At 44.9% G+C, this 16,920-nt stretch overlaps 1 protein-coding gene across 2 annotated transcripts in view; it reads right to left on the reverse strand.

Annotated features, from left to right (window-relative positions):
* Positions 1-16,920, reverse strand: part of AKAP7 (A-kinase anchoring protein 7) — a 173,256-nt gene that overhangs the window by 116,223 nt on the left and 40,113 nt on the right. For both annotated transcript variants that reach the window (XM_077289356.1, XM_077289357.1), the window contains exon 7: positions 12,080-12,227. In XM_077289356.1, the coding sequence (XP_077145471.1) occupies positions 12,080-12,227 (148 nt within the window). The remainder of the gene's footprint in view (positions 1-12,079; positions 12,228-16,920) is intronic.

The raw sequence follows: 16,920 nt of genomic DNA on the forward strand, positions 1-16,920 counted from the left end.
GGCTTGGTACAGCTCATGATCCAAAGCATACCACATCATCTGTAAAACACGGCGGAGGCAGTGTGATGGCTTGGGCATGCATGGCTGCCAGTGGCACTGGGTCACTAGTGTTTATTGATGATGTGACACAGGACAGAAGCAGCCGAATGAATTCTGAGGTATTCAGAGCCATACTGTGTGCTCAGATCCAGCCAAACTGATTGGTCGTCGTTTCATACTACAGATGGACAATGACCCAAAACATGAAGCCAAAGCAACCCAGGAGTTTATTAAAGCAAAGAAGTGGAATATTCTTGAATGGCCAGTCAGTCACCTGATCTCAACCCAATTGAGCATGCATTTCACTTGTTAAAGACTAAACTTCAGACAGAAAGGCCCACAAACAAACAGCAGCTGAAAACCACCGCAGTGAAGGCCTGGCAGAGCATCAAAAAGGAGGAAACACAGCGTCTGGTGATGTCCATGAGTTCAAGACTTCAGGCAGTCATTGCCAACAAAGGGTTTTCAACCAAGTACTAGAAATGAACATTTTATTTAAAATTATTGAATCTGTCCAATTACTTTTGGTCCCTTTAAAAACAGGGTGGCACATGTTAAGGAGCTGAAACTCCTAAACCCTTCATCCAATTTTAATGTGGATACCCTCAAATGAAAGCTGAAAGTCTGAACTTCAACTGCATCTGAATTGTTTTGTTTAAAATTCATTGTGGTAATGTCTATAACCAAAATGAGAAAAATGTTGTCTCTGTCCAAATATATATGGACCTAACTGTATATGCGACTGCAGACTTGTGAGTCTTCAAAGTGCACACAGTGCATGCGCTGTCAGGATTCTTTGGTTCCGGGAGTGGGCACTAATATGTCCGCAAGTATGCCATATTTGGCCTCGCTCAATTCTCTTGTATTGGGCAATGCTGCCCATGTCTATTAACAATGTGGTCGGGAGTATGCATAGCACATACTTGCAGTCACATGATTGCCCATTACCGGCATCGGAGAATCCTGACATTGTGTGCTGTGAGGATTCTTAAGTCTGCTGTTACAGAGTAGTAGCGTTACTAAAGACTTTCCTACCAAACCTAGACAACCCCTTTAAGCTGTTTCTAAGGTAGAGGAGGATCAAATTTGTACTTTCCTTAAAGGGAAGCCAGCATCAGAAAATGACATTGATTAAATCAGGTTTTTGTGTTGAATGGGTAATTTTTATTTTTTGGCAATGTTTAATCCTTTTTACATATCATAATCTTTATTAAAATTATAAAATAGAAATCTTGCAATTTTTTATACTGGCCATTGCTGGGGCGTTTTCAGACTCATACTTTGTATTATTTCAGGAAACAGCACATGCATATAGCCACAATGGTCAGATCCTGACCCTATCTTTTGTAGAGGTCTCTAATGAGCATATGCAAAGGTTATTGCGAATGGAGAGAGAGCAGGATCACTTGTGATGGAAATGAGCTTATGTGATTGGTGGATCCTTGGTTACTAGCTGCATATAGAGGTGTTATCTGTCATTGCAATCCTGCCTCTGATAACGAGCCAGCTGAAAAGGACAGGAAGCACAAGTCTAAAAAAAAGCCCAGTTGCCAGTGTGAAAATTGTAAGATTACTAATTATATTTCTCTTTAATAAAGATTAAAAATAACATGAAATAAACCATTGCCAAAAATTGTTTAATATATTTGTAACACAAAAACCTAATTTAAACAATTGGTCATTTTGTGATGAAATCTCCCTTTATATATATTGTTTTACGTGAACAACAACGTAACTTGCAATATTTCACTGCTCAGGCAAACTGAAGGGTATTCTGAGTGAAGACCTCCACTCTCTAACATCATATGGACAGAATGGTCACCACAGAGGCATGATAAATGAAGGGCATTGAGGTTGGTTCATAGACTATAACTAAGCTTCACTAGTGTCAGAATAATACTTACACAGCCAAATAGACAGTCTCTTTACATATATTTCTCACCATATACAATTCCTTAAACTAAACATTGCTGTGTTACAGGGATGTCTACACTAAGAATTGGATGGATTCCAACCTAGTGTTTTAGTCGTTGAAGTGTCCATCTTTTACAATATCCAGAGTTCATGACAAATATGATATGGCCACTTTTCTTTTCTTTTTACCATTTTGCAGCATTGAAAGCCTGATGTGGTTTTAAAGGGAACCTGTCACCCCATTTTTTCGGTATGAGATAAAAATACTGTTAAATAGGGCCTGAGCTGTGCATTACAATAGTGTAGTTTGTGGACCCCGATTCCCCACCTATGCTGCCGAAATACGTTACCAAAGTAGTCGTTTTCGCCTGTCAATCAGGCTGGTCAGGTCAGATGGGCGTGGTGTCTTCCCCCAGATCTTGCGTAGTTTTCCGTTGGTGGCGTAGTGGTGTGCGCATGTCCAAGGTCCCGAATCCTGCACAGGGGTGTGAAAATAGCAGCGATGTCCGTTATTCCATTGGTGGTCGGTGGGCGCGGCCATCTTGCTTTGGCCGCGCGTGCGCAGAAGCGGCGCTCTGCTGGCCGCGGCGCTCTGCTGGCCGCGGCTTCAGGAAAATGGCCGCCGCGATAGCCATCTGCGCACGCGCGGATGCCCGCGGCCATTTTCCTGAAGCCGCGGCCAGCAGAGCGCCGCGGCCAGCAAAGCGCCGCTTCTGCGCACGCGCGGCCAAAGCAAGATGGCCGCGACCACCAATGGAATAACGGACATCGCTGCTATTTTCACACCCCTGTGCAGGATTCGGGACCTTGGACATGCGCACACCACAACGCCACCAACGGAAAACTACGCAAGATCTGGGGGAAGACACCACGCCCATCTGACCTGACCAGCCTGATTGACAGGCGAAAACGACTACTTTGGTAACGTATTTCGGCAGCATAGGTGGGGAATCGGGGTCCACAAACTACACTATTGTAATGCACAGCTCAGGCCCTATTTAACAGTATTTTTATCTCATACCGAAAAAACGGGGTGACAGGTTCCCTTTAAGAAGTTCAAAAGACTGAACATTTTCACAGCATGTCGTTTTTTACATTGCTATGCATATGATCAGTATTTTGGCATCTTTGTAGGGCTCTTTCAGGTAGATTTCAGGTGATATCAACCTGAAAGACATTGTGTGCATATACCCTTACGCTGTTTTATCACTTGCAATACTCAGACTAGGAGTAAAGATGACAGCTGTCAACATCATCTATCCCTCCGGTCCTGGTAGGAAGTCATCAAATTATCAGTATTTAATTATTACAATTGATTCACTTCATTATTTTCAGTAACTTCAATACATAAAATGTTATTTTGGAGGTACTATAGTTCAGAGAGATAACAAGTTTACATTTCTAACTCACACCAGTGACTTAAAAGTTGTTGAAAGGTAGAAATTGAGGTGTGATTTTTATATTAGAATAGAGAGGCTTTAGGAAAAAGACATCAAAGACTTTCTGCAAGAGACGAAAATGTCTCATTTTCAAACACTGCATTAAATAGTAATAGGTGTTATTCCACTGACCGCAGCATCTCTTTACTGCTGTTTGTATTTCTCGGTAATCACTAGATATTACAATGGAACAAAAGAGAATTACTGTGTACACACTGGAGATGGACGCTGAATTCCGATAACTACATATGACATTTTTATGCTTTTAGTCTACACCGCCTGAAACTTTGGAGCTAATATGCTCATTTTTTTAAAAGTGCATGCTATAGCTTCTCTGATCAAGATTCATTGTAATAAGAAAAAATGTTGATGATATTTTCTAAAAACATACAATATTTTAATAGCAACTTGTCAGTTGATTCTTACTTCCCAAAACACAGGAATAAGAGCCTGGCTATTTGATTGCAGCCAGGTATGTTATTCTCTGAAATGTAGTTTGAATACTACTCCAATGACATCCCCGTCCTGCTTCTCCCTGAACCACTCTAGTTCATTGACAGGTCTCTGCCACCTGGACCTGGAGCAAAGCAGAGAGAAATCAATCGGGGGGGCTGCGCCAGACTACACCAATCTCTCCCTTTGGACTCCAGCTGGATCTTTAAAGTAGGTTTGCACTGAAACAGTTACAGCATTCCACAGAAAAATGTACCTGTCTGCAATCTTGCTTACCGGCTCTATACTTCTCACTGATCTTCTGGAATATAACAGCTCCTAGCCCAACATCTGATGTATCTCTCCTTACTATAAACATTTTGGAGAAATTTGATGCTACCAACACTGGTTGCTTACAGAGGGCCTGTTTAGGCTCTTGAAATGCCCTCTCAGCCTCTAGAGACCACTTAACAATAACCAATTTTGTACCTTTTATGAGTTAAAGGCGCTGTTACTGTAGCAAAATTAGAGACAAACCCAGTGTCGGACTGGGGAACCAAGGGCCCACCAGTAACCATCTCCAGGACCCAACTTTTCAGCTACATGCAAATGTGACATTATCCTCAATCACTGATTTATATAACAATGAACTGGTTATATTGTTAATGAATAAGACGCCACCATTGTGTCTACATAGTGATTCCAGTATATTGTGCTGCTTATATAAGAGGGTGGTGGTCCAGTCATGGAGAGGGGCCCACCGGAGGATTCTCCTGTACTCCAGTGGGCAGTGGCGTAACTACAAAGTTATGGGCCCCGGTGCGAACTTCCAAATGGGCCCCCCCCCCCCGCCATAAAATTCAATGTAACCCTCATAGAATACAATGCAGCCCCCCTCATAGTATAATGCAGCCCCTCCATACAGGGGCAGTGAGAAAGACACGAGCAAATGGTGATGAGGGGGCAGGGGAGAGGGCACAAGGGGGCAAGGAAGACAGGCACAAGGGGACACATGGGGGCTAGGAGGCAGGGGAGAAGGTTACAAGGGGACTAGTGGGCAAGGGAGACGGACACAAGGGGACAATGGAGACTGACACAAGGGGCACACGGGGACAAGTGGGCAAGGGAGACTGACACAAAGGGCACACGGGGACTAGTGGACAAGGGAGACTGGCACACGGGGACACAGGGACTAGTGGGCAAGGGAGACTGACACACGGGGAATAGTGGGCAAAGGAGACTGATACAAGGGGACTAGTGGGCAATGGAGACTGACACAAGGGGACACACGGGGACAAGCACAAGGGGACAAGGGAGACAGGCACAAGGGGACACACAGGGACTAGTGGGCAAGAGACTGACACAAGGGGACAAGGGATACAAGCACAAGGGGACACACAGGGACAAGTGGGAAAGGGAGACTGACACAGGGATTAGTGGGCAAAGGAGACTGACACAAGCACAAGGGGACAAAGGAGACTGACACAAGCACAAGGGGACAAAGGAGACAGGCACATGGGGACACACAGGGACTAATGGGCAAGGGAGACTGGCACATGGGGACACAAGCATAAGGGAGACAGGCTCAAGGGGACACACGGCCCCCTGACCTGCCAGAGCCGCTTACAGCTGCGACCGTGGTAGTTACGCCGCTGCCTCACACACACACACATACTACAGATATCACACACACACTACAGATATCACACACACATCATACTACAGATATCACACACACATCAGTTATCACACACACACTACAGATCACACACACACACTACAGATATCACACACACATCATATTACACACACACTACAGATATCACACACACAGACATACTACAGATATCAGACACACATCATATTACACACACACTACAGATATCACACACACACAGACATACTACAGATATCACACACACACATACTACAGATATCACACACACACACACACACACACCAGAGATACCAGCTCATATACACAACTCACAATCTCCTCTCTGGTACAGGGGTGGCTTATGTAAACCGGCTGCAGCTCCTCAGCTTCTCCTGACTAAAGCGGCTCTGTCCCGCACCTCCCCCCTGCTCTCGCCTTCTATCCCGGGGTTATTTTGGCTTTCTCTTAAATACGATCTCATTCAGACGTACATGAGATGTATGAGGGGGGAAAAATACAGACTGAGAGGCTGTCTCATCGTGATGACTGGAGCTGCTTCCTGTCTCTCACGTGCCCCGGCTGCCCCCTTCCCCTAGATACGCCTCGGACTGTTGCCATGCAGGAGGAATCTCCTGCACTGCAACATGGTGTTGGGTGCCAGCACAGCCCGCACAGTGGTCTATCCAGCACAGCCCGCACAGTGGTCTATCCAGCACAGCCCGCACAGTGGTCTATCCAGCACAGCCCGCACAGTGGTCTATCCAGCACAGCCCGCAGAGTGGTCTATCCAGCACAGCCCGCACAGTGGTCTATCCAGCACAGCCCGCACAGTGGTCTATCCAGCACAGCCCGCACAGTGGTCTATCCAGCACAGCCCGCACAGTGGTCTATCCAGCACAGCCCGCACAGTGGTCTATCCAGCACAGCCCGCACAGTGGTCTATCCAGCACAGCCCGCAGAGTGGTCTATCCAGCACAGCCCGCACAGTGGTCTATCCAGCACAGCCCGCACAGTGGTCTATCCAGCACAGCCCGCACAGTGGTCTATCCAGCACAGCCCGCACAGTGGTCTATCCAGCACAGCCCGCACAGTGGTCTATCCAGCACAGCCCGCACAGTGGTCTATCCAGCACAGCCCGCACAGTGGTCTATCCAGCACAGCCCGCACAGTGGTCTATCCAGCACAGCCCGCATCTATCGCCCCCCCGAGAATGCCACCACAGTCCAGTAAAAAAAAAAAAAAAACACTCTCCTTACCTTTCCTCTTGCCAGCGTTGCTTCCTGCTCCGGTCTCAGGCTCGGCTGGGCTGCAGTCTGCCCGGGACACAACAGGTGCGCGATGATATGACGTCATCGCGCACCCGCAGTGTCAGAGGCAGAGCGGGGAATGATGGGAGAGGGAGCGTCTGTAGACGCTCTCTCCTCCGTCATTGCATTCAACTGTACCGGCGTCATAGACGCCGGTATAGTTGAATGCGACGGCAGGGGGGGTGAGTCGGCGGCGGCGGGGGGAGGCGGATCGAGTGGCCCATGACTGGCACCGGCTCTTCTGGCATTTGCCAGAAGTGCCCGATGGCCAGTCCGGCCCTGCTCTGACCTGCCGGCCCCCTGACCTGCCGGGCCCGGTCGCAATGGCGACCGCTGCAACCGCGGTAGTTACGCCCCTGTCCACACTGTACAATGGCCACACATAGTGCTCTATACTGTACAATGGCCACACATGATGCTCCATACTGTACAATGGCCACACATGATATTGCCTACAGTATAATGGCCACACAGTTACTCCTACACACGCGGCTGAGCTCTGTACACATTGCACATGCGGCTCCGCTCCGTACACCTCGTACAGACCCGGCTCCGCTCCGTACGCCTCGTACACACACGGCTCCGCACCATACACCTCATACACACAGCTCCGCTCTGTACACCTTATACACACACTGCTCTGCTACATCCACACAAACCCCCTCCTGACCTCACACAAAAGCTTACCCTCCTGCGGCACGATGACGACCAGCACTGCACTACTGTCCTGCACTACACGGAAGCCCTTAATCATGTGACTCCGACTCCTCCCCTCCTGTGACCTCATCACAGGTCCTGTGCGCACAGAGCAGCTGCAGCCATAGTTGTGGTGTGCGGCTCTCTGCGGTGGAGGGGCTCTGCTGCGGGACAAGTGCAGTCCCACCCGTGATCGCGCGTGCACTGAGAGAGTGCACGCGCACCAGGGCCTGTAAAGAAGATTTATTTAAAGAGCCGGCGGCCCATTTTGTAGCTCAGAGTTCTTAGGGGCCCCTAAGCACTGGGGCCCCGTCGCAATTGCGACCCCTGCGACCGCGGTAGTTACGCCCCTGCCAGTGGGCCAGTCCAAGCCTGGACAAACCCCCTGTGATGGTCTACAATTCCCAGGAATGCTCAGATTTTTTTGTGAGAGGGCGTGGCCAGCACTGTATTGTCTCCTCTGACACTTCATCCTACTACTATCTCATGCTTGATGCCATGAAGTAGCCTTGATAACTTTGAGAACCTGTCCCTATTCTGCTGTAACAATTTCCAGCCATGCTGCTTTTGGGAAGGCGACTAAATTTCGACACCAGCAATGTTAACTTCTGGTTGGGGCAACAATGTTAGCTTCTGAAGCAGCCAACAAGCAAAGGGTTTTGAGAGGGTCCCTATCCTTCCAGGGTTTTAGTAGGTTGCTGTGATATATTGAGAATGTCTTCCAATTCCCTGGTTGGTGGATTTTACAGTTGAACTCTCCTACCTGTTCCACCATCTCATTGGGTCCCTGCTACTTGGCAAGGAATTTGATCTCCACTGTTGGCACTAACACAAGTACATGATCCCCAAGCTTAAATTGTCTCACTCAAGCCAACCAATTAAACCCTCTGGATTGTTCCTCTTGTGTTTTAAGGAGGCGTTCTTTTACTGGGCCCCTCACTTTGTTCCCTCAATTCAAGAGATCATTATGTCCAGCCAAATGTGGAAAACGATTATCTTCTCCGGGCTCTTGGAGTACACTATTCAACTATATTACATTTTCCAGAGTACCTTTCACTGTTCAAGTTCGTGAGCTGGGTAGTCCTAAAGTCTTCTTGGGACTCTTCCCGGTCAAGGATATTGGCTTCAGAGGATGCTGCCTCATCCACCTTGATAATCATTTAATATTACAGTCATGAAGCACCAATATACTTTGTATAGATGAGTGGTAAATACCAACTCTCTCTAGGCACTCCTCGGGTGCCCTTCTGGGACTACTCCAAACCAATACATAGACAAAAACACGGAGAAAAAAAGTCCACTTCAACATATTTAGAAAACAATATACAAAAGGTTTATTAAGTAATCAATCATATACGAATACAAATATATAAAGTACAAAACATGGATGTATTGTCAATACCGCCATATAGCAGAAGACACATATAGGAGGAAATGTGGCAATGACCAAGTCAGGGGGGGAGTTCACATATTACACCTTTTGGGTGGCAGCGTCAGCTCAAAAAGTAAAGAAAACGTACGACCAAATATAATCACTATGTCTAACTCACATGGCAAAATAGCCCACAGTATAGGATCATATCATCATAAGTACATATAGTTGCTGCTTACCCATTATGGATCAGGTGTGTTCTCCCCACCTCACTCGGTCCCCCCGGACGCGCGTTTCGCGTGGCTTTTTCAACACCCTGTTGAAAAAGCCACGCGAAATGCGCGTCCGGGGGGACCGAGTGAGGTGGGGAGAACACACCTGATCCATAATGGGTAAGCAGCAACTATATGTACTTATGATGATATGATCCTATACTGTGGGCTATTTTGCCATGTGAGTTAGACATAGTGATTATATTTGGTCGTACGTTTTCTTTACTTTTTGAGCTGACGCTGCCACCCAAAAGGTGTAATATGTGAACTCCCCCCCTGACTTGGTCATTGCCACATTTCCTCCTATATGTGTCTTCTGCTATATGGCGGTATTGACAATACATCCATGTTTTGTACTTTATATATTTGTATTCGTATATGATTGATTACTTAATAAACCTTTTGTATATTGTTTTCTAAATATGTTGAAGTGGACTTTTTTTCTCCGTGTTTTTGTCTACACCTTGATAATCAGTACGGTGAAAGGAAATTTGTGTGTTACATCAGGTGACCATATAACCATAGCCGATTGCTTGCTGAGTAGCAGACTACTGAGTTCTACAGTTTTAGCCCATAAGTCTCAGAACAAAGGAAAATCTTGTCTGATAACAATAGCATTCAATAAGTCCTCGACAATTCATACTTGGTGGGACACACAACCACAGTCTGTGCATAGATCAACCTGAGCCATGGAATAGTTCTTTGTGCCTCCATGTGTATACCTTACCCCACCGTCTTCCAAGGGACCAGCAAATGGGGAAGAGTGGCAGTTAATAGGGCCACCAAACTCCCCGAGTCTAGTCCCAATAGCACTGTTAACCATCACCTGGCACAGCTGATATCCCTCACCAGGGTGAGGGATGGTACTGCACATAGGATATGCAAAAATTGAGAAGTGTTGGCCTATGGAGCAGTCAATCGGGTCTTGCACCATAGGACAAAGGGCTGCTATATGACCCGGGGTCTTACACCTCAAACAGACAATGGTACGCAATGTATTCCTTGAAACCGCTTCTGACTCTTGCTGGGTCTTTATGTGCACCTCAGATGAGGACTTGGACCCCGTCTTTTGGGCATCTCAGAAAGGTGACCTCAGGCTCCCTTCATTGCTCAGGGAGTTCTCCAAAGCCGAGTATCACGAGGCTCACAAGGTCATCTACATTCTGGGGATCACCTTGGACAACTCAGCTTTGCACAAACTAAGGTAGTGAATCGATAAACCGGTTGGTTCACTACCACTCTTTCCACCATCTGTTCCGGAAAGAAGGTCTTAAGCCGCAACTGCTGTTGATACTGCAGCTTTTGTAATCACCAGATCAGAAGTTTGTTGGTTTCCATTTGTTTCTGCTACTGCTGCAACTGCAGACTGGCCTGGGCCAGTTGCTTAATAAGCCCCTCTAAGCTTTCAGACTGTTTTGCAATGCTGTAGCTGCCCGTCACGAGTGTGTCATGTCAACCTGGAGATCTGTGGTTAGAAGATCCCTGCGTTCCGTGAATCTCTGATCTTCCATTTAGCCTAGGTGTTTGGATCCCATATAAAATTAATTTGGTTTCCTTTGATGCTGTAGAGTTTAAGAACTCTTTCTATGCTGGACAGAAACATGCAGCTCCATTGCAGCTGCTTTGGATCTGGTTGTTAACTCTTCCTATAAAACCTGACTAGACCCTCTCAGTCTTGCCAGTGAAAGCTCCGCTTCCTTGCTCTTAGGAGACGCTGTGCTGAATAGGAGTTTGTTGTTGCTATTGGAGATTCCTTTTCCTGTGCTGTGTGCTTAAGCTAAGTGTTTGGAGAGAAGCTGTTGTGGAGGTGTCCTGTAGTACGTGTATGTTTATCTCTTGGTCCCTCTTCCAGTTTAGTTTATTCCTCCCTGTCCATGTCCTCCTTCCATTGTTGGGTGGCGCTTTTGTATGATAGAGGGTTTCTGCTATCCCTGTTTTGTCTTTTGTGTCTTGTTTACAATACATTTCTGTCCCCGGCTCCACAGGGTGGTGGAGGAGACAGACCAGGGATTAACAGGAGCATAGTGAGGTCGGAGACTCGGACCTCTCTACCATCAAGAGAACCCCCAAGACAGGGATAGTTAGGGTCCCAGGTAAAGAGACAGTTTGAGGCCCTCATTCTCTACCTAAGACCGTCACAGGGTGGCACTGCCTTTAACCAGGACATTCAGTCTTTAAATTGTAATCACCTGTGCTCTTTGGGATTTTATGTCTGCACTGTTTCAGCTCTCTGGTAACAGCTTGGATATGCACTGGCACAAAGTTTTTGTATTAAAACAGCATAAAGTTTACTGTCCATCATAAACAAAGCCTTGAATTACATAATGGAACATAAATGGCTCAAGGAGAACATTATCATACAGTTTCTAGTATTTCAGTTTTTTTAACTAGAGCATATCAAGCTCTAAACAATAATATATTATTACCAGCAACATAGAACTAATGGAATCAGTATGCAACAGTTCCAATTTTATTTTGAAGCATGTTGAGAGTCTACTGCCACCTTCTGGCGGACATTGCTCAGTAGTGTATAAACCAAAACACCCAAACTTCATAGGTTGTATACAACTTATAGGACTGTACCTCATTTTAGGTACTCCAACTTTTCTCATTATACATAAAGATTTTTTTTACACATATTGTATCCCATTTAGAAAACTAGAAAAATAAGCATTACCCTAAAATAAAATACTGAAAGCATGCAAAATATAAAACAACTTGTAAGATGAAATACATTGCAATAAACTGGAATAAATTGTAATACATTGCAATAAATTTTATTAAAAACATTTTATGGGCTTGTTAGGTAGGATCTTAAGTAATTGCAAATATGGGATCATTAAAATACAGAATACAAAAAAAAATAGTTTTTTTTTTTAATAAAATGATAGTTTCATATTATTGGAAGTGAAAGAGAGGGAACACTTATTGGGAATCTCACTTTTACTTACCAAAAAATATGGAGGCTTCGGTATGATAGTAACCACTTGGTTGCTTTTTCTTTACCATGGAGCAAAGATCCAATCTCGTCAGTGTATCCTCACCGAAGCAGTGAGCTTGGAAATCCTTATACAAACTTGCCTCAATCTTTTTAAGGCCCTAAAAACACAACATGTATGTTTGTATGTATGTGTGTATGTAAATAAATATATACATACACACTCCTCAACACTGAACTTGCAACACCAAGAAGGAAATGTAACGGAATTATGGAAAACACTGGATTAATAGACATGATAATGATGTAAAAATAGAAGCATATTCAAAACATCAAAATTTGTGCAACATGGAGTATGAGCACCACCTGCAGATATATACACACTTACATGCTATCAATTACATTGTCTAAGGAATGGTCTGCCACATCTAAGGCAGTTGGGCACACAAATCATCAAGATCCACAGCTGGCAGCTTCCTTTGCCACTGCCCACCAATAATGTCCCAGATATGCTTGATGGATGACTAGTCCAGAGATGCTGCAGGTCACAGTAGCAACCCTAGGCATTTATTGCTCATACAAGCACAAGCAACATGCAGCCCAGTGTAGTTGTGTAGAAAAATGGCTACTGTCACATTTGGGAAAAATGGCCATAACACTAGATAAACTATTGATCCATTCTGTACTGCAAGTGAAATTGAATGTCACATAATCAAACAATGTCTACACAAACCATCAGAAGGCGCCTGTACGACATTGGGCTACGAGCCAGAAATCCAGCTACAGGTGTTCTATTGATTTTATGCTACTGCAATCAAAAGCCATCATTGTGCAGAGTAAGATGGCAATGAGGCTTTTGCCTTTTTTTTTTTTTCAGTTCGTTTTCTTTGAACATTTTTCAAACAGAAGTAAATCACAAAAAATAAAACATGCTATTAACTAACTTATCAGACGTATATCCCAGTATGGTAATGGTCTCCATTCTGTCGGCAGCGCGGAATTTGTCCACTCTTCAGTCTGATGGTCGTTTGATGACCCGTGGATCCGCTGTGGCTGATTTTCTACATTATATGCATTATTAGCAGACTGAACAGGGGAGTTTAATCTGAGTGCAAAACTTACTGTATTTCTCAGATAAAACCCTATTTTCGCTGCTCTCTCCGACAGTTTCTTGGTTATTGAGTAACTTATGTCATTTGTTATCCGATAAGACATATGAAAATAAAGACAAGGAAAAGAAACTAAAGAATACATGCAGCTTTTTTCTTGTGAGCTGATGAATCTTGATGAATCTGATGTAAGATTATTATTATGTGTGACAAAACTTAACTGAGGTTTAACTAAAACTTTAAACCCGTATTATTAACCTTATTTTCACCTTTTCCAACATCTCCATACATCTCCATACTAATATGAGATGTTGTCATTGTATATATACATGAACACACATGCCCAGATTCACTCTATCTATATAATGACAAAAAAGAAATGGGTAATGATCCAGCAATGTGGGCTATGCATCTTTTTTTTTAGAATAAAATGTAGCTTTTAGTGAGCCATTTAAAATAAATGCAGATACTTTATCCAATACATTAGCTTATATGCACATTATAAGCACAAATACATAGGTGCAGTATTAAAACCAGGTTGGTTGGGGAGTTAAATGTTCAGCTACTGTTCTTTTTCCTCTGTTGTGTGTAAGGAGAAAGGGAAGTCTCCAGACGATAGCTCTAGGTGGAGCTGGAGACTTATGAGGTTCTGAGCGGGCGAATCCGGCAGATATACGTTATCTTTTATTTTGTCGTTATGATGGAAAGGACATGTTTATTTTGTTAAATCCTGCCAAGGTTTAAGTCTTGCTTAATAAACCAGAAGGTGTTTGACCTAAGCAGCATTCCAGTGTCTACCTCTGAAAGCAGCGGAGTGAGTCAACTTGCAACACCATGTTAAAAGGCCCTAAAATGCAGGTCACTAGGTGACTCCCTGCTCTGTAACTTGCTGTCCATTGCCTGTTAGGTTAGAGCTGCCTCTGGTAACAGAAAAGCATAGACAAATCACAGGAAGTGGCTGCTGTAACCTGCTATGTATAGATCAGATAGAACTAGGAGGATAAACCTTTCATGCACAGCTTTACTTATCCCTCTTCTCCTTGGTCTCAGCAATGTTCACTAACTTTACTCCTAAAGGTACCTTCACATGAAACGACATCGCTAGCGATCCGTGACGTTGCAGCGTCCTCGCTAGCGATATCGTTTCGTTTGACACGCAGCAGCGATCAGGATCCTGCTGTGATGTCGCTGGTCGCTGAATAAAGTCCAGAACTTTATTTGGTCGTCCGATCGCTGTGTATGGTTGTGTTTGACAGCAAAAGCAACGATACCAGCGATGTTTTACACTGGTAACCAGGGTAAACATCGGGTTACCAAGCGCAGGGCCGCGCTTAGTAACCCGATGTTTACCCTGGTTACCAGCGTAAAAGTAAAAAAAACAAACAGTACATGCTCACCTGCGCGTCCCCCAGCCTCTGCTTCCTGACACTTACTGAGCGCCGGCCCTAAAGTGAAAGTGAAAGCACAGCGGTGACGTCACCGCTGTGCTGTTAGGGCCGGAGCTCAGTCAGTGTCAGGAAGCGGACGCTGGGGGACGCGCAGGTGAGCATGTACTGTTTGTTTTTTTTACTTTTACGCTGGTAACCAGGGTAAACATCGGGTTACTAAGCGCGGCCCTGCGCTTAGCAACCCGATGTTTACCCTGGTTACCCGGGGGCCTCGGCATCGTTGGTCGCTGGAGAGCGGTCTGTGTGACAGCTCTCCAGCGATCAAACAGCGACGCTGCAGCGATCGGCATCGTTGTCGCTATCGCTGCAGCGTCGCTTCGTGTGAAGGTACCTTTAGACTTTAATTATCGCAATCCCTGCCCTCCACCATTAAAGTTAATTCTTCAACTTCTCCATGGAGCTATAAGCTACTTTTAGCAGTAACCTACTGAAGATTTCACTGGCTGTACCAGCTCCTGTGTCTAATACTGTAAATAAGGACATACATATACCGATGGGATAGCAACTTAACAGGATCAAACAATGGACTGTAATTATAAGTATTCAAATCTAACTTCTCTCACCATGCTGTCATCTTGATCTCCACTGTGGCTCCCACTGAGCTGCTGTCACCTCGATCTCCTCTCCGGATCTCACTGTGCTACTGTGTGTAAATCCCAGTTCTGCTCAATCACAATTCATACAAGAATACAGAGAGAAGTGGTTCCTATTTCAGGCTGTGATTTCATTGGCAGTAAGGACAAGAACGTTACATGTACAGTACAGACCAAAAGTTTGGACACACCTTCTCATTTAAAGATTTTTCTGTATTTTCATGACTATGAAAATTGTACATTCACACTGAAGGCATCAAAACTATGAATTAACACATGTGGAATTATATACTTAACAAAAAAGTGTGAAATAACTGAAATTATGTCTCATATTCTAGGTTCTTCAAAGTAGCCACCTTTTGCTTTGATGACTGCTTTGTACACTCTTGGCATTCTCTTGATGAGCTTCAAGAGGTAGTCACCGGGAATGGTCTTCAAACAATCTTGAAGGAGTTCCCAGAGATGCTTAGCACTTGTTGGCCCTTTTGCCTTCACTCTGCGGTCCAGATTACCCCAAACCATCTCGATTGGGTTCAGGTCTAGTGACTGTGGAGGCCAGGTCATCTGGCGTAGCACCCCATCACTCTCCTTCTGGGTCAAATAGCCCTTACACAGCCTGGAGGTGTGTTTGGGGTCATTGTCCTGTGGAAAAATAAATGATGGTCCAACTAAACGCAAACCGGATGGAATAGCATGCCGCTGCAAGATGCTGTGGTAGCCATGCTGGTTCAGTATGCCTTCAATTTTGAATAAATACCCAACAGTGTCACCAGCAAAGCACCCCTATACCATCACACCTTCTCCTCCATGCTTCACGGTGGGAACCAGGCATGTAGAATTCATCCGTTCACCTTTTCTGCGTCGCACAAAGACACGGTGGTTGGAACCAAAGATCTCAAATTTGGACTCATGAGACCAAAGCACTGATTTCCACTGGTCTAATGTCCATTCCTTGTGTACTTTATTCCAAACAAGTCTCTTCTGCTTGTTGCCTGTCCTTAGCAGTGGTTTCCTAGCAGCTATTTTACCATGAAGGCCTGCTGCACAAAGTCTCCTCTTAACAGTTGTTGTAGAGATGTGTCTGCTGCTAGAACTCTGTGTGGCATTGACCTGGTCTCTAATCTGAGCTGCTGTTAACCTGTGATTTCTGAGGCTGGTGACTCGGATAAAGTTATCCTCAGAAGCAGAGGTGACTCTTGGTCTTCCTTTCCTGGGGCGGTCCTCATGTGAGCCAGTTTCTTTGTAGCGCTTGATGGTTTTTGCCACTGCACTTGGGGACACTTTCAAAGTTTGCCCAATTTTTTCAGACTGACTGACCTTCATTTCTTAAAGTAATGATGGCCACTCGATTTTCTTTACTTAGCTGCTTTTTTCTTGCCATAATACAAATTCTAACAGTCTACTCAGTAGGACTATCAGCTGTGTATCCACTAGACTTCTGTACAACACAACTGATGGTCCCAACCCCATTTATAAGGCAAGAAATCCCACTTATTAAACCTGACATGGCACACCTGTGAAGTGAAAACCATACCCGGTGACAACCTCTTGAAGCTCATCAAGAGAATGCCAGGAGTGTGCAAAGCAGTCATCAAAGCAAAAGGTGGCTACTTTGAAGAACCTAGAATATAAGACATAATTTCAGTTGTTTCACACTTTTTTGTTAAGTATATAATTCCACATGTGTTAATTCATAGTTTTGAT

The sequence above is a fragment of the Ranitomeya variabilis genome, chromosome 2 (assembly GCF_051348905.1).
Source record: "Ranitomeya variabilis isolate aRanVar5 chromosome 2, aRanVar5.hap1, whole genome shotgun sequence".
In the NCBI taxonomy this organism is placed as follows: domain Eukaryota; kingdom Metazoa; phylum Chordata; class Amphibia; order Anura; family Dendrobatidae; genus Ranitomeya; species Ranitomeya variabilis.